This window comes from Anabrus simplex, chromosome 1 (genome assembly GCF_040414725.1).
Source record: "Anabrus simplex isolate iqAnaSimp1 chromosome 1, ASM4041472v1, whole genome shotgun sequence".
Classification (NCBI taxonomy): domain Eukaryota; kingdom Metazoa; phylum Arthropoda; class Insecta; order Orthoptera; family Tettigoniidae; genus Anabrus; species Anabrus simplex.
Window position 1 is genome coordinate 792297248 of NC_090265.1, and position 21293 is coordinate 792318540.

The following is a 21293-nucleotide window of genomic DNA, read 5'->3' on the forward strand; positions in this document are numbered from 1 at the left end:
ATGTCCAATAGAAATGGGTTGTGGATGGGTCTGCCTGCTTCCATGCAGAGCAGCATATGGTGCACAACTTATTTTTGGCACCTTTGCTTCAATACCTTAATGACTCATTGGTCCATAGGCTGTAGTACCAGTGTAATATTCAGTGGAAAAATTCTACCTTGATGTTCCTTAAATGGAGCCACTCTTTGGGATGAGCAGGACAGTGGTCCATGAACACAATAATCTTCCTGTTCCATATTTACGTTTTGGCATCTAATGCCTTCATATACTCTCCATTTAGGGAACTGTCATCCAAGCTGACTTGTTGCTGGCGTTGTTACACTTTAAGATCTTGACATTTTTAAATAGCATGGCTTCCTAGACTTTTCTCTCATCAGCTGTAGTAGTTTTCAGTTCCTTTCATATTTGCAACTACTAGTACCATAGCTCATATTTTAGTTCAATAATATTGCCCTCATAGCAATATTCTCCCTTCAAAACTAGTATAACCAGTATAACCTTGTAAAAATCATCCGAATTAAAAATGTCACAAGGTTTGCAACTGCTTATTTTAGCAGGCAGAATTGTTTCTTTCCACGCTCCCATTTCCTCTGCACTTACACTCGTGGCTTCACCACTAGTAAACAATGCCACCTTTAATCTGCACACGAATTCTTCAGCTTTCTCCTTTACAATAGTTATGCTCATTTTTGCTTAAATATTTGTACACTGATATCGCAACACAACTTCACTGACTCTATTCATACTAATTACGATGCTACACTACGTTCGGCAGTCCTTAGCTTAGACTTACAAGTACGCCTACGTCCCTTACACCTGCTTTAAAGTTAACTGCTGCAAATGAGAAATCTCGCAACTTATTCTTAGAACCTTACTGATTGTCATGAAAAACATTGTCGTACACCTTGTCTGATGTTTGCTTCATGATCATGTCCGCCACATCTGATCTGAACTGATCTTCTCTGTAGAGATTCCCGATGACTCATCTGTCCCTATACTTAACTCCTGCTTCTCTTAGCATTTGAAACTTCTGGCACCACTCAGCCTTGTCAAATGCTTTCTCTAGAACAACAAATGTAACATACGAGTCCTTGTCCTTACTTAGGCATTTCTCCAGCACTAGCCTTAACGACAGTATTGCATTCCTCTTGCCTCTTCCCTTCCTAAAACCAAATTGATCTTGAGTGATTAAAGTGTCTCTCTTAGATCAACCCTCTTTTAAGATTATGGCTGTTAGTATTTTACAAGCACGCAATATTAAACTGATGGTGCAGTGTTTTTCACATCATTTTGCTGAAACTTTTTTTTTTAATTATTATTGGAACAAATAGGCACTTCTTAAAGTCCACAGGAACATCTCCAGTTTCATATATCTGACATACTAGTTCATATAATGCACACATAGAGTGGCTTCCTGCTGTTTTGATCAGTTCAGCTGAGATATTGTCAGTGCCCAGAGCTTTCTTATCTTTCATTCTAGTCACTGCCAAACTAAATTCTTCCCTCAGAATTTTATCTCTTTTATCTTCCTCATTTACTTTCTCAAGAGATTCTAGCATACCCTTTGGCACATTTCTTCCTCCGTTCAGCTTTTCCCGATACTTTGTTCATTCCATTGTTCCCCTTTCTCATCCTGTTCATGTACAAGCGTTCCATCTTCAGCCTCAATCACCTCTCTGCTGATTCTTTGTTTACCAAGGAAATCCCTTACACTGGTATATGCAGTTTCAATCAATTCATCATCATCATCATCATTATCTGCTCTTCAGCTTCTTTACACTTTTCTTGTAAGAATGCTTCTTTACTTCCTGTTTATTTCATTCCTTACAGCCCTGTAACGTCTTCCACCTTCGTCAGTTGCATCTTTCTTGAGATCCCTACGTAGGTTTATTAGATCAGTCACCTATTTTGTAATCCATTCTTTCTTAGCTGACTGTTTCCCCTTCCCAAGTATATCTTATACTGACTTTTCAAAACCACTTTATCTTTTTCCAGTCTTCATTGACACTATTTCCTAAATCCAGCCCAATTGTATATTTATCAATCGCTTCACTATAGGCTGCCTTTACTTTTATATCCTACAACTTTGAAACATTCCACCTAATGGTTGGCTTCTTTTCCGGTCTTTAATTTTTTTTTTTTTTTTTTTGCTAGGGGCTTTACGTCGCGCCGACACAGATAGGTCTTATGGCGATGATGGGATAGGAAAGGCCTAGGAGTTGGAAGGAAGCGGCCGTGGCCTTAATTAAGGTACAGCCTCAGCATTTGCCTGGTGTGAAAATGGGAAACCACGGAAAACCATTTCAGGGCTGCCGATAGTGGGATTCGAACCTACTATCTCCCGGATGCAAGCTCACAGCCGCGCACCTCTACGCGCGTGGCCAACTCGCCCGGACTCTTTAAAATTTAACCTCACATTCGCTTATCATCATGTTGTGATCACTATTGACATCTGGACTGAAGTAACTTCTGCAATTTTTGTATCTCTCCCTGACTGAAATGTAATCAATCTGGTATCTGTTTTTGTCCCCTGGTGACTTCCACATGTACCTCTTCCTTGGATGATGTTGAAACCCTGTATTTGTAGCAATTAGTTGGATATGTTTGTAACCACACTTCTCACGTACAGTCCATGAAATTCCAACTACTTGGTCTATGCAGCTTGAAAAATGGAGAGGAAAGGTAGTGATTTCTCCTCCAGAGAAGAATTTCATATAAAATCAGAAGAAACGTAGGTCGAAATGTCAACTTATTTCACTTTTTAAGAGATTGTCTAAATGTTACCAAGACAATTACCATACAACCTTCCACGGATAAGAGGAATATAGCCTGCATCTCTGAAAATGACTACATATTATTACAAGACACCAAAACAAAAGAAACTTGGTTAAGAGGTATCACGACAAATAAGCATAAAACATATGGGAAAAAAAAGAAAAGATCATTGGTACTTTAAATAAAATATATATTAACTCACATTAATTACTATCTACATATTTGACAAGTGAAGTAAAACAACAAAAATGTAATTACAACCAAGAACTGCCTGATGGTTTATGGTAGGCAAACGGCTTTCTGGTGGAGGAAAGGCAGGTCTGTGTCTGAAGCGACAGAGACGTACTTATAGTACTTCTTGACACACTCAACTCAATCAAGTATTCCCCTCTATAATTCCTTTCACCCAGGCCAAAAGGGTCCTGCTGCTGTGCCGTCTCTCCCTTCACCTACCCCGGCATTCCGATCTCCCATGACGAGGTTTTCACTTGCCTTAATTCCCCTTATTAAATCATTAAGATAGTCATACATTCCTTCAACTTCTTCATTGGCATGTTTAGATGTAGGCATATACACTTTTATTATATAGCATCATCTGGTGTTGTAGCCAGTTTGACTAAGATACTGGCATTCTGCTAATCGAGCCATCTCATGACTTCATCTTGCCTATACAAGTGAAAGGAAGTTTGAAATTTGCTAGGTTAAAAATGTTGTGTCAGAAACATGTTGCCATGATATTTTCTATCCAAAAGAATCAAATTAATACACAGTCCTCATCTCATGACTCATTTTCTACCTCCACCACTTTTTTTAATTTTCACCCCTAGGTTCCACTTAACTATTAACTACATGACTGTTCTTGTGTAATATAAGGGCCATTGCATGTTATAAATCTCATTCCATATTGATGGCTATCACTTTGTAAAAATGTTTGTATTGAAAAGGAGGACAGTATAAGGCATTTTTATTTGTTAAGTGATATAACGAGCAGTCAAATGAAAACCGAATACTCACCATAACATACATTCCACTCAAAAGGTGGCAACACTGTTGTTACATATTGATACTGCCATTGCTATGGTAGGAGAACTGCATAGCGACAACTCAGAGGTGCACGCAGTTGTTGGGTTATATCTTTTTTGTTCCGCGGACTAGTCCAGTTGTAGAAATGGAGGCAAGCGAAGAAGAGCAGAGAAGTGTGGTTTGTTTTCTGGTGGCTGAGCGTGCTGGAGTCTGCTGTGTATGGTGAACACTGCAAGTCCATGACTAGTATGTACAAGTGGCATTCCGAAAAGGGCGCACATCACTGCAAGATGATGCATGCCCAGGACAGGCCCATCGAGCCATTACTCCTGATATGATAGGGCGGATTTATGGCCTTATCTGGGAAAATAGACGTATCACGGAGGAAAAAAGATGTCGGTTTCATTCGGACGAGGAATTGCAAGAGTGGGTGCGGTTGTGGATCTGTCAGCGACATACCTCTTTCTACAAAACTGGAATTGATTGTCTCGTCGCCCAGTGGGATAAATGTGTTAACGCTTTTGGTAATTACTTTTGAATAAAACCATTCTATGCGTACATTGTAGCGGGTGTTCGGTTTTCATTTGACTGCCCCTTAAACAATTATACATACTGTCTACATAAATACGAAGTTGTCCTTTATTTTTGTTCCTGGTCAGTTATATTGGTTTACTAGTTGTATTAATGTATTTACTTTAACTATTCTTGGAGTAATAGTATAATATGTTTCTTATGACAGGATTGGTTCACGGACTGTGCCCGCCTCATCTCTCAAGTATGTGGTCAGAACGTGGAATGGGTGACACCCTTGGGGCTGCCCATTGTGCAGCCATACAATCGCTTTAATAAGAAATTGTTCTTCAGCAACCAGAATAATAAATTACAAGAACACTTCTGCATGGATTCATTTGAGTATGAAAAATTCATTTTAAGTATCCTTTTAATTTGTTTAGATTTTTAGATTTTTTAGATTCCTCATTAACCTTTTTTGTTCTAGGGAAAAGTTGTTTGTATAATTGTTAAAATACACATACACCAACTGGCACACAAAATGCAACACATTGTAAATATTGAAGAAACTATGTGTATTAGCACATAAGCCTGATTTCAACAGTCGAAATTACCATCATAATTATCTTCATTTCCGTGTTGATGCGTAACTTTCATATAAGATATTGAACGTTGGATGTTACACCAATCAACACTTTAATAGGTACAATTTATAAAATTTTAATAAATAAGTACCAGTTTTGATTCCCTTGGAATTATCCTCAGTTTATACAATACATTAAATAAGAAGAAATAAAGATTAAAACACGCATTACCAAAGATATGCCTAAAAATAAGCTTGATTTAACCTCATATAAGGTTGTGTCTTATGAGCATATTAAAAATAGCTTTCTTGAAGTCAAAATTGTCTGGATGAAAGTGTATGCACACTTCATTAGATTAAAGACGGTACATTAACTCTAAACAACCATTCCATTGCCCTCAGTATAGCATTTTGTATTTTAAAAAAAAAGATGGTGTTTTTAATGTGCCAAATCGATGGTGTGAAAGCTCAACGGCAAGCAGTGTATCTACTCTAAGAAGGGTTTTGCAATCACTATGCAACCTCACAGGATCACGAATAAACGGGATACCCCCACAGACAATTCCACAAATTCTGTTCAAGCACACGTTAGACATTTTAAGACAGTAAACTATCATTGAAGGGCAAATCTTCCCATCTGCTGAGAATGTGCACATGACAGTCAGTGTAGCTTTGGCTCGACCCTTCTCTACTTTTTAGACATTTTTACAGCCCATGGATACAAGTACAATATTTTTCTTAAGGCATAGAACAAAGTTGATTTCATCACCATTGGAAACACGTTAGGGATATGATGGTACATCAGATACATTTTTCCTCTTAAGGAGGTCTTCTGTGGATGTAAACCATCCTCTCACGTCTTGTTCACTTACACAAGCATTTACAGCAGTTACACCCTCAGATGTTCTTTCAGAGACTTCCGGATGCCTTTCTTGAAAGGCAGAATACCATTTGTTATCAGGAGTGTCATCATTAACAGGATTAGGCCGTTTATTCTTCTGAAGAAATTCTCGCACACTTGCCTGAATGTCTTGTTTATGCCAGGGAATCCCTTCCAAGCACATTGAAAGATCCACCTGAAAATATAATTAAGAATATTGTCAGAAATAATGAATTAGCTTGTAAACTGTCAGTGAGTCAGGTTAAAGGGATATCCATACCCACCAAGGAAGTTTGCTTTCCTCCTCCTTGCTCAGTATTGGTGCTGGCCCTTCAGATGTTTTAGTATATTTATTGATGGTGATGAAACAACATATTTGCAATTAAGACTATTAATGATAAGATGTGGGAACACAAGGAGTCATTTCATTATCTCTTTATAGATTTCTTCAAGGCATATGATTCAATCCATTGAGAAGGGCTGTGGAACATCATGATGGAGTTTGGCTTTCCCATAAAATTAATTAACATGTGCAAACTGTGTATGGATGGTAATATTAGCTGTGTTTTGCTCAAGGGCAGAAAATCAAGTTCCTTCCAGAATAAAACTGGTCTGAGACAAGGGGTTGCACTATCTCCTATTCTATTCAACATTGCACTGTAGAAGATTATCAGAAAATTAGCTCTTGTAACTGCTGGCTTCATATCGGGGAGACAACACAAAGTTCTTGCATATGCGGATGATATTGTTGTTATTGGCCCCAGTGAATTAGAAATTAGGCAGTTATTTGTGGAACTAGAGGAAATGACAGCAAAAATTGGCTTGCGGGTAAATGATAAAAAGACACATTACATGGTTGTACAGAGAACGATCATGAGGAGGTTGACAGATTGCCTTTGAAGATTGGAAAATACAGTAGAAGTCTGTTATAGTGAGAATTCACAACAGCAAAAAATTTACTCGCTATAACAGATGGTTGTTATACCCGATTTTTGTATTAAAGTCGGAAAAACCCCCATACATATTAAAATCGGAATGAAACGGCAATAAGTTTGTTCAAAACTTGCATTTCCGCAGATGATATCCACACTACGGCTTACATGTTTGTTATTTTACATGGAAGTGTGTGTTTAATTTCATTCTGAAAAAATTATAGTACCGTATTTCTCCGAATAAAGACGAACCCCACTTTTTCCTTCAAAAAATTTTAATCAGGCTCAAAAAGTGTTTTGTAAAATCATATGAATGCCTTTGTAGTACAGTACGCATTTTTAGACGCTGAACATTGGCTTTTGTAATGCTTTTTTTTTTTTTTTTTTTAGCTGCACAATTATTCTATATTTCCGCGGGTTTATTGACCATTAATTTAAAATTGGCATCATAATACCGAAGAGATCCTGTTGAAAATTTGCCGACAATACCTATTTCATACGTCTCTACAATACGATGATCCATCAGGAAAATATTCTTGCGGTCTATAAAACTGTTACTTTTACTCAGAGTCAGATATAACCGGCTACCACTATACGCACATCTCGCTTGCCGAGTTCAGCCAATTTCCGCGGCTGGTGATGTATAGGCCTAATCGCGGATGTTGAAGATCAACGAACGAGTTTATTGTGCTACGGTATGGCCATTTGCCCTTGAGCTTTTCGTGCATATACGTCACAATTTCATTTTCGAATTCTTTAAAGCGTCCTTGTTGCAGACCACTGAATGCATTTTTTGTACAGTACACATTTTTTGCTACCTTTGTCTTCACGCTAACATCAAATATTGGCTTTAGTTAGGCCTATGCCATATTTTCTTGCGGCTGCACAATTATTGTGCATTTCCGAGTGTTTCCACGTATCTTTACAATACGACTATCCATCACAAAAATGTTCCAGCTGTCTATAAAACTTAATTTTACTAAGCGTCAGGTACAGCAGATACGTTTTAATTCTGCCACTGAGTAGCCGTGGCCTTTCTAAGACTTCGAATGCTCGCATGTTTTGATGCCATTCTGTAGATTTGAGAAACGTTTTTGTAGAGGCTAATAAAACGTCATTCTCTCTTCACTATTTCCCGAGGTCCAGTGACATTACACACAGGCAATGAAAACCGGTTTTCGTGGCTAGCTACGTGTAATAAAGAGGCGGTCGTTTATTGTCAATGAGTTTTGTGTGTGAGTGCGCATGCGGGGGTGAAAAGCAGCAGCGTGGTTACTGCGGTAGTTGCTAGTGGTATTCGTGATGCAAGACAAACCTTGATTTTTCGCATGAGATTCTGAGGAAAAACGATCATCTTGGATTCGGAGGAATACGGTATCACTCCAGACGCTTCTGTGGCAAACATTTCAGTTTTTTTCTTCAAATTGCGTCACGTTACCTAACCATATATGTATCATGAAAACATATTTGAAACGCGTGTAGAGAAATGATAACTTCCTCGCTAAAAATTTATATGTGAATAGCCTTTCCGAAATTTAACTAGACGCAAGAAAATATGAACTATCCTCTGAAATCAGCGATGTACTCTGCCATATCTTGAGGTGTATTACATTCTTACTTAATTTCAGTATATAACATTAAAATTAAGTGATCATTTACTTCAGCCTTTATTTTTAACAGGTTAACAAGTGCTGTTGCCAGTGATAACTATCAGTATGGTTCCGTATTGAATATACTATACTTGTAGGATGCTAATTAATTTATTATTTAACCACCTATTCAATATATTAAAATTTTATACAATTAGGAATTGATCATTGTTACCTTATGAATGTGAGTCTTGTTTTGCCTTTCATAGGAGGCATCATCAGTCACTGTACCACCTCAAGGTTAAATCAGGCCCCTGATTTAAAGTTAAAGTATAAATACTAAGATCTAATATTAACATTTTTTACAATAGGAGCAGTTAAAGGAAAAGAATACAATATTCAATATTAATGTGTATAAAAACCATATCAGCTGTTGGCTGTTGATTACTAGTTGTGTAAGGAATATATACAGTGCTTAGTAGCAGTGGTCTGATTTGAAAATTTACATATTACTGTACTGGGAGGTACACCTCAACCCTGTGCATTTAAATGAAGCGCCTTGAAGAACGCTATCTAACACACAAAGTTTGCAACAACTATTTCAAGAAGTTGGGACTTTTTCCATAGATGTCTCTTAAAAAACTGATGTCATGCACTCTGGTGTAAAGTGGAACTACAAAAATTTAAAGAAATTTTGTATTTATAGGTTTTCTAAACTGAATAGATATTTTCTTTGTTTTGATACTTCGAAGGTTGCAACACTTCTAACTTTTTCCGCCAGCTTTGGATTCTGGCCAATCAGAAATTTTGTGAATTTATTTTTCAGTCAATATATTTATCTTGTACCTATTTTATCTACCAATAAAGTGAGAGGGTGTGTCTGGTTTTAGTGCAGAGCCTTCTCGAACCTTCCTCTCAAGTATAAAAGCTGAGGCCTTTTCAAGTTAACTTGTCTTATTGATCGTCTTGTTACTGTGTGTGTTAAGAGAGGCGGCAGGGGCCTCATCCATCGGCAAGCAGAACATCAGCTAAGGTAATGGCCACCATTTTTCTAACTCTGTAGGTATCTCTGCCAGCTAATTCAAGGGGAAGGTTTCCAATCTTTAATAATGTAACTCTAAATTTCCTAAAATGTAAACTTTTCTCTCTTCTCATGTAAAAGTTCAAGTAAGTCAAGTGTACAGTACTTAACAGAAATCCAGGGATAGAGAGTGCATTTCCCTCTCGAATTCCTCTTCAATTTAATTTGGAGGTGACTACAATTTTGTAACCGTTTTCACTATTGTAAATTGTAACTTATCTTCTCCATCTAGTCACCTCAGTAGTTTGGGATTAGCCTCTGTATCGTCGGGCCACAAGCCCAAGTAGGGTTTTAATCTTTTATTTCAAGGAGCGCAAGTTTTCGCCTCCATACATTTTTTATTTTTGGGCCAGTAACTTTAACCTGTACTTTTTCATGAAGGCCCGGTAGAATGCGTACTCGCTACCCCAGGATTATTTCTTAAAATACAACTGATACAGTCTTGTTAAATGTAGGTTGAGCCTAGAGAGGCCAGAAAGTGTAAATTTTTTTAAGCAAGACACTCTAATTACAAGTGTAAAAGTTAAAGGCCGTTAGGGTTTGGGAGTGCAGTCTCCTTGGTAGAATTATAGAGCATAGAGGCTCTTTCTTGTAATGTAAAAGATATCTATGTAAATATTGAATGGTGCCTTTGGAAGGCCGTATCTTGTAACCTTTGGAGCAAATGGTGCTTGTGAAAATTGTGTGATTTAAATTGGGAGATTCGTCTCCGCGAGTATCAAACTACAGTAAGAGCAAATGTAGTTGTACCGGCTGGTACACCTCTATGCCGCACATTTGAATTTTCCGCCGTAAAGTACTCCTCTACAGGAGAAACTCTGAACTTTAACAACTGTATCAACTTATAAGTTTTCTCAGAAGATGTCACTACCAGAAATTTTGTGATTATGAAGTTGTCAATACTGTGAGGATTTCAACTTGTTCTGTTTTCCATTGATCAAGAAGTGTGGACATTCTCTTATAGATGTCTCTACCAAAAAAAAAACTATGATCATGTACCCTGGTGCGAAGTGAAATAACCTTTCTTGAAGATATTTTGTACTCCATTCATCTCGGTCCTCAGCTTTTCTTCTCCAACGTTTAACTCCTAACTTTCTAAGGTCATCCTCAACATCATCAATCCATCTCTTCCTGGGTCTTCCTCTCCTCCTCCTTCCATCAAGTTTCCCTATAAACACCTTTTTAACGGTGCAGGTTTCTGCCATTCTCTGAACATGATCGGCCCACCTAATTCCTGCTTAATTTTAGTAACAATATCTGGCTGGCCAAACAGTCCTTGCAGCTCTACATTTGTCCTCATCCTCCACCCATCCTGCTCTCTTACTGCACCAAATATCTTTCTCAATATCTTCCTTTCCCACCGTAATAGCCACTGTTGTTCTCTGGAGGTCATCACCCAGCATTCTGATCCATACATAACTATTGGTCTTAGTACTGTTGTGTATATTTTAATTTTTGTATTCCTGCTGACATTCCTGGATTTAAACATATTTTGCAAGGCGTAAAAGCATCGGTTTCCACTTGTTATCCTCTCCTGTATTTCCACGGAGGTTTTATTGTCCTCTGTTATTATAGAGCCTAGATATTTGAAAGATGTGACTCTTTGATATTCCTTCCCATTTAATCTTACTGGGGTCCTTCCTCTTACTCCCTCTGTATCTCCCATCTTCATATATTTTGTTTTGTTTATACAGTGAAACTCTGTTAAGAAGTTTTTCAAGGGACTGCAAAAAAAAAAAACTTCTTAAGCAGGAAACTTCTTAAAAGAGGTAATGCCCAAAAACTTATTCTGTACTTTGAAATACATGTGAAACACACAGCCAACAGATTTCCTTGTTTGTGGACAATACTGAAATAGGCCGATATATAAGAGCTGCTAACAGAAAGCCACTATATAAAAAATCGATTATCATGACAATATTTTTAGAGATAAAGTAAAATAATTGAACATACCGTATTATAAATATAATTGATAAGAGAAGGGAACATATTAAGTTATATAAAAACGTTGCGAGGTTTGCTTATTTTAGCAGGCAGAACCATTTCCTTCCACGCTTTCCTTTCCTCCGCACTTACAGTCTGCTTTGCAACAAATTGTTTTGTAAACGATGTCGGCTCGATTTTTAAAGCGGTCCAGCCACCCATTCGACGCGGTAAAAGGTACCCTTAATTTGCATGCGGCTTTCTCCTGCACAATAGTCCCACTGAAAGGTATGTTCAAACTTCGCTGCTGTTTAAACCACATTAGCAGAGCTTGTTCTATTTCATCGTACTTTTCAGATTTAACTTCCTTACAGTTTGCTGAAGTATTCCCTGCAGAAGCAGAGATCTCTTCTTTCTTCGCTATAATACCGTTCAAAGTAGACGGCGGCATCCCCAGCTCCTTTGCCAAAGCAACACGGGAAAGTGTAGATGACTCCACTTTCCTGATAATCTCCACTTTGTCTTTTATTGTTAGTGCCTTTCGCTTGATCTCTTTCCTCTGAGTTCCGCTCATTTCCACTTAAAAAGTTTGTACATTGATATTACAACTAACTTCACCGACTCCTATTCATACTAATTATGACGCTACACTATGCTTGGCAATCCGTAGCTTAGGCTTACAAGACGCAAAAGCAAGACGTGTACTACAGTTTGTTAGCATGTGCTTTCCATCTTCCTGACACCCCCGACACCTGCTTCAAGGATAACGGCAGCAAAAGGGAAATCTAGCAACTTATTCCTAGAGATCTTAGAACCTAGGCCTAAATCGCCCCTGCATTCCTACTGGTTGTCACGGCAACGGGCGTAGTTTCTGGCTGTTTCACAAGTACCGCATGGCCAAGCCAGTATTGAGTTTATTTTCCTGCTTCAATCCTCTTCATGCTATAGGTAATGAAGAAAAGAAACACAGGTTCGAAGTTGCAGAAATGAGTGCATGGAAAAGTATCTGGGGTATTACGTGGGAGTGATAAAGGCGCAATAGCAACGCTAGCACATCTAAATGTTAACAGTTTCTTTCCCCGCGAGAATTTTATTTCATGTCTCCTCATCCTTGTGCTACGTTCTAATAATACCAATATAATGGTCCGTTATTGGACATTATAAATTTTCCAGCTAACTCATTCTTGGTTGCCTGCGTTTCGCCCTCGTGTGCTAAGTTAGGCTCGTCAGTTGGGACTTAGCACACCACCCAAGACGCAAGGCTAGTGCATACCGTGGAGGCCACTGCATAGGCTATTTGAAGCCACCAGCAGTGCCAATGCACTATGAGAGCTATGTCTCATTTTCAAAAATAGATGCCTGCCTGGCCATCAAATGATGTAGATGTTGATTCCCATAGGGAACCTAAAATATTTGTCCTGAATGCGATGTAATAATTACGAGTGACACGATAATACAATGTTTAGCTCGTATAAAGTTAAAATTAAAAGTAACTTTCAATTTTATGCCAACACGTGGTATTGCAACACGTCTGTGTGCCTCCCACCAACACCCAGTTGGATATCAACATTCGTACAACTTCTTAAACGATCGGGATCTTTCGGCCGGCTGTGGCGGCATGTGTATCAGCTGGCTGCTGGCAAGTCGGCTGTTTCCCGCATAGAGTCGGGAAGTTGATTTTATTCATCTCACTAATAATGGACACGGAAAATCTCAGTTTAGTTCAAAAACATAATTTCCTCTACGGCAAGACCCATAAGTATTATTGCAACAACAACGTAAGAGAGAATGCCTGGAAGAAAATAAGCAAGGGAATGAAAAATCAAAACAGGTTAGAATATTCAATTTTGTGGTAGATTAACAGTAATGTTGTGGACAAATACACTTTACGGTTTTTAATTAATGTTTAGGCCACCTCGATTAATGACTTCACCCTGTCGCGGCAAATTACTGCATTAAAGTTTTATCAAACCATCCATTGCGTGCTTTATGTTTCCCACGTAGAATCCCATTCGATTCTCTTCCGCGAGATGAAGGCTGGAGTGGAAATTTCGACTGATGAGTTCGATTAGATTCCACAAGGTGAGAGTGAGCATCTGCTGTCCGTGTTGTCATAGCGGGATGTCATATGGCCTTGGCAGGCCGGCACATGTTCCGTAACACCAGACACACACCGCGAGCGCGTGAACAGTCTAACACAGGGTGGAACTTGCGCGGAGGCTGGAGGATTCTAACCATGGGTTGCTTTGAGCGGACGTTTTCTATCTCAAGGGGCTCTAAAATCTGAACAGTTTAACTGGGAAATATATTTACAACAGAACACTTTAAACGGGAAAAATATACATATATCTTAATACAACTGATCAAGGGACCAAGAATATCACACTTCTTAGGCGGGAAAACTTCTTATGCGGGAACTTCTTAACCGAGTTTCACTGTATTCACTTCTAGTCCTAGGTCCCGTGCTTTCTCTTCTAATACTGAGTAGCTCTCTTCAAGAGCTCTTTCATTTCTTGCAATTATTGCTACATCATCAGCATATGCTATCACTTGTACTAATCTGTTCAAAATGGTTCCCCCTGGGTTGATGGGCAACTGACGGATTACTTTTTCCAATGCTAGGTTAAAAAGCAGTGTGGAAAGTACATCTCCCTGTCTTAGTCCTCGCTCCACTAAAAACTCCTCTGACAGATCTTGCTCCACTCTCACCTTGCATACTGTTGTTTTCAAAGTCATTTCTGTTAATCTAATCAATTTCCTTGGGATTCCAAATTCTTTCATAATCTTGTAAATTTTACTCCTATCTAGACTGTCATATGCCTGTTTAAAATCCACATACAGCTGATGTAGCTGTTTGTCATATTCATAAAATTTCTCTAGCACTTGTCATAATATAAATATCTGATCCAGAGCAATGTTTTCTAAAACCTGCTTGGTAATCCCCTAATATTCTTTCCATCCATAATTCCAATCTTAAGGCTAGTACCTTACCAAAAACCTTGTACGTTCCATCCAGCAAGGTGATCCCTCGATAATTTCCACATACTGCCTTATCTCCCTTTTTATGTATTGGGTAAATTATACCCAATGTCCAATCCTTGGGTATTTCCTCCTTTGTCCAAACCTCCTTAATCAATTCATAAACAGCCTTTTCTATTCCCTCTCCCCCATATCTCAACAGCTCTGACTCCATTTCATCTTCACCTGGGGCTCTATTATTCTTTAATGCATTAATTGCAGCTTTGACCTCTTCTAGCCTGGCTGTTTTACTGATTCCTCTTCCAATTCTCTTTCTTCCCCATCAACATTTATATTTTCCTCCTCTCTGTCATCTTCATTGTTTCCATTGAGTAACTCGTAAAAATACTCCTGCCATCTTCCAAGCACTTTGCTTTTATCACCCAGAAGGTTTCCATCTTTATCCTTGAAGAAAACAGCTCTTGGTTGAAATCCTCTCTTAAGGTCTTTTGTTCTTTCATAGAACTTTCGTACCTCGTTTCTATCCTTCATTTCATCCAGTTCTTCGATTCTCTTTCTTTCAAAAGCTCTTTTCTTATATCTACATATCTTCTCTTCTTCGTTTTTCTCTATACTCTTCTACTGTTTGTCTTGTTCTCCTTTGAAGCATTCTGTTCCTAGCATCATTCCTCTCTTGGATTAATGTTGAACATTCCTCATCAAACCATTCTGCTCTCTTTACCAATTTCTTCTTTCCCAAGGTACTATCTGCAACTTCACTGATAGTTGTTTTCAGTATCTTCCACTTCTCCTTTCTCCCATAATTCCCTTTTTATTTCCAAAGATTCAGCCATTTTCTTTTTTTATTTCTCTTGCAATTCTTCATTTTTTAGACCTTCAATATTGTGCTTTGCCTTTCTTGTTACTTTTTCCGTTCTTGCCAAATCTATTTTTTGTCTGTACTTGACTCTAACAAGATAGTGGTCTGTATCTGCATCAGCACCTCTGCAGCTTCTAACTTCCATAATATCTGATGCATGTCGACTGTCTATGATAACATGGTCTGTTTGATTTCTTGTCACACCATCTGGTGAAACCCAGGTCTCCTTGTGAATGTTTTTCCTAGGATGCCAAGTACTTTTAATTATCATCTGCTTTCCACTCACAAAATCAATCAATCTCAATCCGTTATCATTACTTACTTCATGCAGGCTTTCCTTCCCTACTAAGTGTTTGTACACCTCTTCTCTTCCAATTTTTGCATTTAAATCTCCAAGGATAATTTTCACATCATGCCTTTGAACTTTATTAATTTCTTCCACCAATTTAGTATAAAATGCATCTTTCTTCTCATCTTCTGCCTCCTCAGTAGGGGCATACACACAAAACAGAGTTACGTTGAAGAATTTTGCCCTAATTCTCACAGAGCACATCCTATCATTGATTGGAGTAAAGTTGATCACGCTTTGCTGTACCGACTTATGTATGAGGAATCCTGTGCCATTACTGCCTGCTTTTTCTCCACTGTACATCAAGATATGTTGTCCAGACATCATCATCCCTTGCCCTTTCCATCTCAGTTCCTGTAGAGCTGCTATTTTCACTCCATACTTATCCATTTCATTCCTTAATTCTTTCAACTTGCCAGGTCTCTTCAATGTCTTAACATTCCACGTTGCTAATATAATATCCTTTTTCCTTCTCTTTAGCCATTTTTCTCGCCGGTTCATCACCAAGTTTTCCAGTCCTGCTTTATTCATTCTTAAGGTATCCGTAACAGTTGGGTTTTTTTACGAGGTAGGGGAGTTAACCCTACGCTCAACCTCCAACCTGGAGGACCAGGGTATCACTCTTAGTCTGGATCATCACCTTAGACCTGTCCAGCTTGGGTGGCCCTACCAGGAGCAGATGCTCCCGCCGGCATAGCTCTAAGGATCATTTGACCACGCAAGCCTCCAATAAACACCCGGCAAAATATATTTTGCCTTCGTCAAGGTGGTGATACCTTCGGGAGGAGTTTTGAACTTAGCCAATCAGTAATTTCTGCAATTAATTTCCAACCAATCATAGGTTTCTTCTTCGATTTTGATGTGTAACTTTAAGCGACCAATAAAATGTAGTGGGTGTGGCTGTTTTATTCATGAAATGTCTCGAACTTTCCCTGAGGGTTTAAAAACTTCTGATTTTCACGGCTCCTCACCACTTCTTCAACCTCTAGCTTAGTGTATGGACGTGTAGCAGGGGGCGGGTAGAGCCTCTTCCTCCGGGTAACAGTTCTTCAACAAGGTAATGGCCTTTTAACATCTTAGTTTCTTGATAGCTCAGCAGTTTAACCCTCGGGGAAGGTCCGAAACCTTTTCAGTGTAACCTAACTGTCTAAAAATGTAACTTAGTGCCGGCTTATGTAAAATTTTCTTATTACTTTAACTGTAAATCGGGGATAGAGAGTGCTTTACCCTCTCGAGCTCCCCTTCGTTTTTGATTTGAGGTGACTACGTTTTCATAACCGATTTTCTTCTTTAATGTGTTAAAAAAATTCTTATACGAGTCACCTCCCTAGTTTGGGAATAGCCCCTGTGTCATCGGCCTAGTGCCTCTTAGGTTTTAGGAGTGCAAAGTCTTGCCTCCTTTCATTTTGTTGTCGGGCCATTTATTTAACCTATTATTTTTCAGCTAAGGCCCTGTAGGCTGGGTACGAGATACCCCTAGGGTTGTGTAATTGGGGGCTCGAAGCCCAGAACTTGTAAAGACCCCGAAACTCGGGCTTTCGCTTGTAAAATTATACCTTGTATCTGATTAGTGGATAGTGGTTGAGTTGTTGTTATTTGTTAAAAATTCTATGTGAAATTTGTTAAGTTTTTCTACTTGTGAAAATATAACCTTTTATTGAAATTTTACTTCATCATTCGGCCTTGTAGTTAGACCCATTTAGCCCGCAACTTCTTTCATCTCTGCCTTCCACGGGTAACCCCGTAACAGTAGTAATGTAGGAATTTTGTAAACTGAGAGCTTGAAGCTCAAATTTTGTAACTAACCCTACTGGATTTTTCTGTTTTTTCCTACTTTGTACCAAACTATCTCTGTACCTGAAATCTCGTTCTTTTTCCTAGCGAATAGTTTTGTTAAAATTTAATATCCACGAACCTACTACGCTGGTATAGCAGGGGGAGAGGTGATACTCCCACGTGGTGCATTTCAGATGGCGGATGGGGGGGGTCCGAACCGGCTTGCCGGCAGACATGAGGGAAATAAAATACCTCTCGTGGACCAAACATACAACCTACTGTGGTTGGGCGACACAGATGAAGAATTCACCAACAGTATCCCCTGACTGTTGTAAGAGGCGACTAAAAGGGACGACCAAGTGATGATCAAATTAAAACCATGAAACTACTTGTGATTAGTACCACCATGCGGGGAACACCATGGGTCGCTTTTACTTGCGCATAGTACCACTATGTTGGCTAACAAATATGTTACCGGGCGAGTTGGCCGTGCGCGTAGAGGTGCGCGGCTGTGAGCTTGCATCCGGGAGATAGGGGGTTCGAATCCCACTGTCGGCAGCCCTGAAGATGGTTTTCCGTGGTTTCCCATTTTTCACACCAGGCAAATGCTGGGGCTGTACTTTAATTAAGGCCACGGCCGCTTCCTTCCAACTCCAAGGCCTTTCCTATCCCATCGTCGCCGTAAGACCTATCTATGTCGGTGCGACGTAAAGCCCCTAGCAAAAAAAAAAAATGTTTGTGATTAGTAGCAAACGGGAGCGCGACGGCTTTTACAGTACCTGTGATTAGTAGCCCTATATGAGCAACACAATGGGAAGAGGGAACCCATGGTTCTGATTTGCCTGTGGTAAGTACCCACTATATGAGGAACACTATGGGATAGTACGAGTCTCTCTGGTTAGTACCCTTATGTGATTGAACACCATAGGTTTGCGCTGCCTGTAGATGGTGCCGCAATGTGCAAAACAGAGTAGGTCTGTAATACATGTGCAAATTTCATTACCTGTGAGTAGTACCATAATATGTGGAATACCGCGAGTCTATGCTACTCTTGATTAATACCGCAACATGACAAATACCATGGTTCTACTTTCCTAGCCATAAGTACCATTGTGAGGGGCCACTGACTTGAATTTTGGCCCTTTTCGACTACAAGTATCATCCATTCAGTAATGTGCTGTAGAAGCAGTCCCTTGGTCCGTAATACTATTGTTCTACGCCAGCTTCTGTGCATGTGAGGCACTGTGGGTCGGTTCCACTGATCGTTATAAATTCATATCCATCCATCCATTCATTCTTCGTCCTCACGTTCTGAATTGTGGTCAGTGGATGTTTTTGGGTTTTTAATTTGTCATTTCATATTGTCTCATTTCATACCATTAGGGGCCGATGACCTAGATGTTAGGCCCCTTTAAACAACAAGCATCATCATCATCATCAAATTGTCCGACTCGTTGGCTGAATGGTCAGCGTACTGGCCTTCAGTTCAGAGGGTCCCGGGTTCGATTCCCGGCTGGGTCGGGGATTTTAACCTTAATTGGTTAATTTCAATGGCTCGGGGGCTGGGTGTGTGTGGCGTATTCAACATTAGAAAACATTCTAGGTAGGGCCCTCATTTTCACAGACATGCAGGTCGCCTAATAGGCCGTCTACTAGAAAAAGACCTGCACCAGGCCTCTCCGGAGGCATACGCTATTATTATTATCATCAAATTTAATATCTGAAATGAAATAAGACATTCATTTTTTAAGCTTTAAATTAATCTTTGACTGTCGTAGATAGACCCATTCAAGCCAGCACGTTCTTTCACCTCTCTGTTCCATGAAAACATGGTAACAATTACATTATTTGGAACTAGCAAGATACCCGTGCTTCGCTACGGTATTATACTGAAATTTATAATTGAATGCTTATTGTTTTAGATATATAATCCGCCGAAATTCGCGATCTGACCCGTTTTCTGCGAGAATCCGCCAAAATTCGCGATCTGACTCGTTTTCTAATAGATTATGGCAAGTTTCCTCCCATTTTTCAATCTTTCTTTCCAGCAAACGATTTCGTAATTCCCGGGCTAGGGCCAGGTATTCCACCCAGTTAGTTGGGTCCCTAAATCTTTGCCATCTTTTCCTTTAAGCATTTTTAATATGGATCAATTCCTTCAGGGGATCTGTCGTGGTGTCGTCTTGGGTGCCTTGGCGGTAGCCTACTGAACCCGCGGCCGGACTGCATTCTTAGTCATTAGCCGGCCAGGACCCGTTTCCAGCGTGGTCCGCACATGTGACGACGGTCCAGAACATTATTATTATTATTATTATTATTATTATTATTATTATTATTATTATTATGACAATGTGGCCAGCACCATTGTCGCGCGTAGGCAAGTGTGCGGGATTTCTGGCGATACGAATGACATACCTCCGTGTATTAGTGAACTTGTTATAGAGGTGAACAATTTGACGGTCAATATCATTCCTATCGTTTATTTCAAATGTGTTTAAATTTTTATTTATATGCCAGGAGAATCTACTCTAATCTAAGAACGTTCTCCGAAGGAAAAGATGGCTGTTGAAAAAGAACCCAGGAAAGATTAAAAATGATCGGTTTATGATCAGAATAAGTACATCGAAAGTCAACAGCCTGTTTCCTATCATTCGACAGGATCAGGGATGGAATGAATCAAGCCCCATCTAGCGGCGACAATATGAATTGTGCCGGCTGCCGAAGCTCCCCTCTGGGGCAATGATCGACGAGTGACAAATGAAACGAAATATTGGACAGTGTTGCTGGAATGAATGATGACAGGGAAAGCCGGAGTATCCGGAGAAATACCTGTCCCGCCGCCATTTTGTATAGCACGAATGTCACACTGAGTGACCGGGATTTGAAACACGGAACCCAGCTGTGAGAGGCCGGCGCTCTGCCGCCCGAGCAACGGAGGCTCCTTATAAGTACATTATGAACAGTAAAATCAATTGGTCTCACCGCCTTTTACACCCCACCGCCGTTAAGTTTATTTACCCCCACCCCCCAAAAAATTAAAAGAAGGTGTGTTTCTTTATGTTTAAAGGAGATTCCAAATACCAATGTTCACGTTTATTACCTTCAGTTTTGAGATATAAGTATCCCCTTTAAATTTTTTTTTTTTAACTTCCTTTCACACTCCTCCCCCCCCCCCCCTCACAAAGTGATATTCAGGCAAAAAATACTTGTTCCTTGAATAGTAAAGGATCTTCTAAATACCAATTATCACCACTCTAACCTCTTTAGTTTTTGATTTATGTGTCCTCATGAAAGGAATTCAGCTCCTTTTCACCCCCCCCCCCCCCCAAGATTGTTTCCCCCCGCCCCAAAACGCGCTTTTCTTTGTTTTTAAAAGAGATCAAAATACCAATTTTCACGTCTGTAACAACTTTTGTTTTTATTAGATGTATGTATTCTCATACAATTAAGTCAATTACTTCTTTCAATCCTTTAACCCCCCAAACCCCCTTCATTGGATTTTCCGAGAATACGTGTTTGTTTACGTTTAAAGCAGATTCCAAAAATCAAATTTCACGTGTGTAACATCTTCATTTTTGAGATATCAGTAGCCTAATTAAAAGAAATCAACACCATTTTCAGTCACTTTTACCCCCCCCCACTTCCCAAGTGGTATTTCCGAAAACTAAAAATACACGTTCCTTTATTTTTAATAGAATTAAAAATTACCATTTTTCACTTCTGTAACATGTTAAGTTTTTTGAGATATACTGTAGAAATTCTCATTTTAAAATTTCACCCCTTTTTAGTTCCCCTTAAGTGGAGTTTCCAAAGACAAATCACCTATGTTTCTTTACACTTACAGGAGATTCCAAATACCCACTTTTTACGTCTGTAACATTTTACGCTTCTCAGATATTCTGTAGATATAGTCTTTCAAAAAATTCACCCCAATTTGCCACTCCTGTTTAACCGCCATTAATTGAATTTTCCAAAAGCAAAAATATACGTGTTTCTTTATTTTTAAAGGAGATCCCATTTACAAATTTTCAGTT

At 39.2% G+C, this 21293-nt stretch overlaps 1 protein-coding gene across 1 annotated transcript in view; it reads left to right on the forward strand.

Moving 5' to 3' along the window:
- The window catches only part of PolrMT (mitochondrial RNA polymerase), a 306750-nt gene that overhangs the window by 248746 nt on the left and 36711 nt on the right, over positions 1-21293 (forward strand). Inside the window, exon 21 of the mRNA XM_067136262.2 lies at positions 4538-4710. Coding sequence (XP_066992363.2) covers positions 4538-4710 — 173 coding nt within the window. The remainder of the gene's footprint in view (positions 1-4537; positions 4711-21293) is intronic.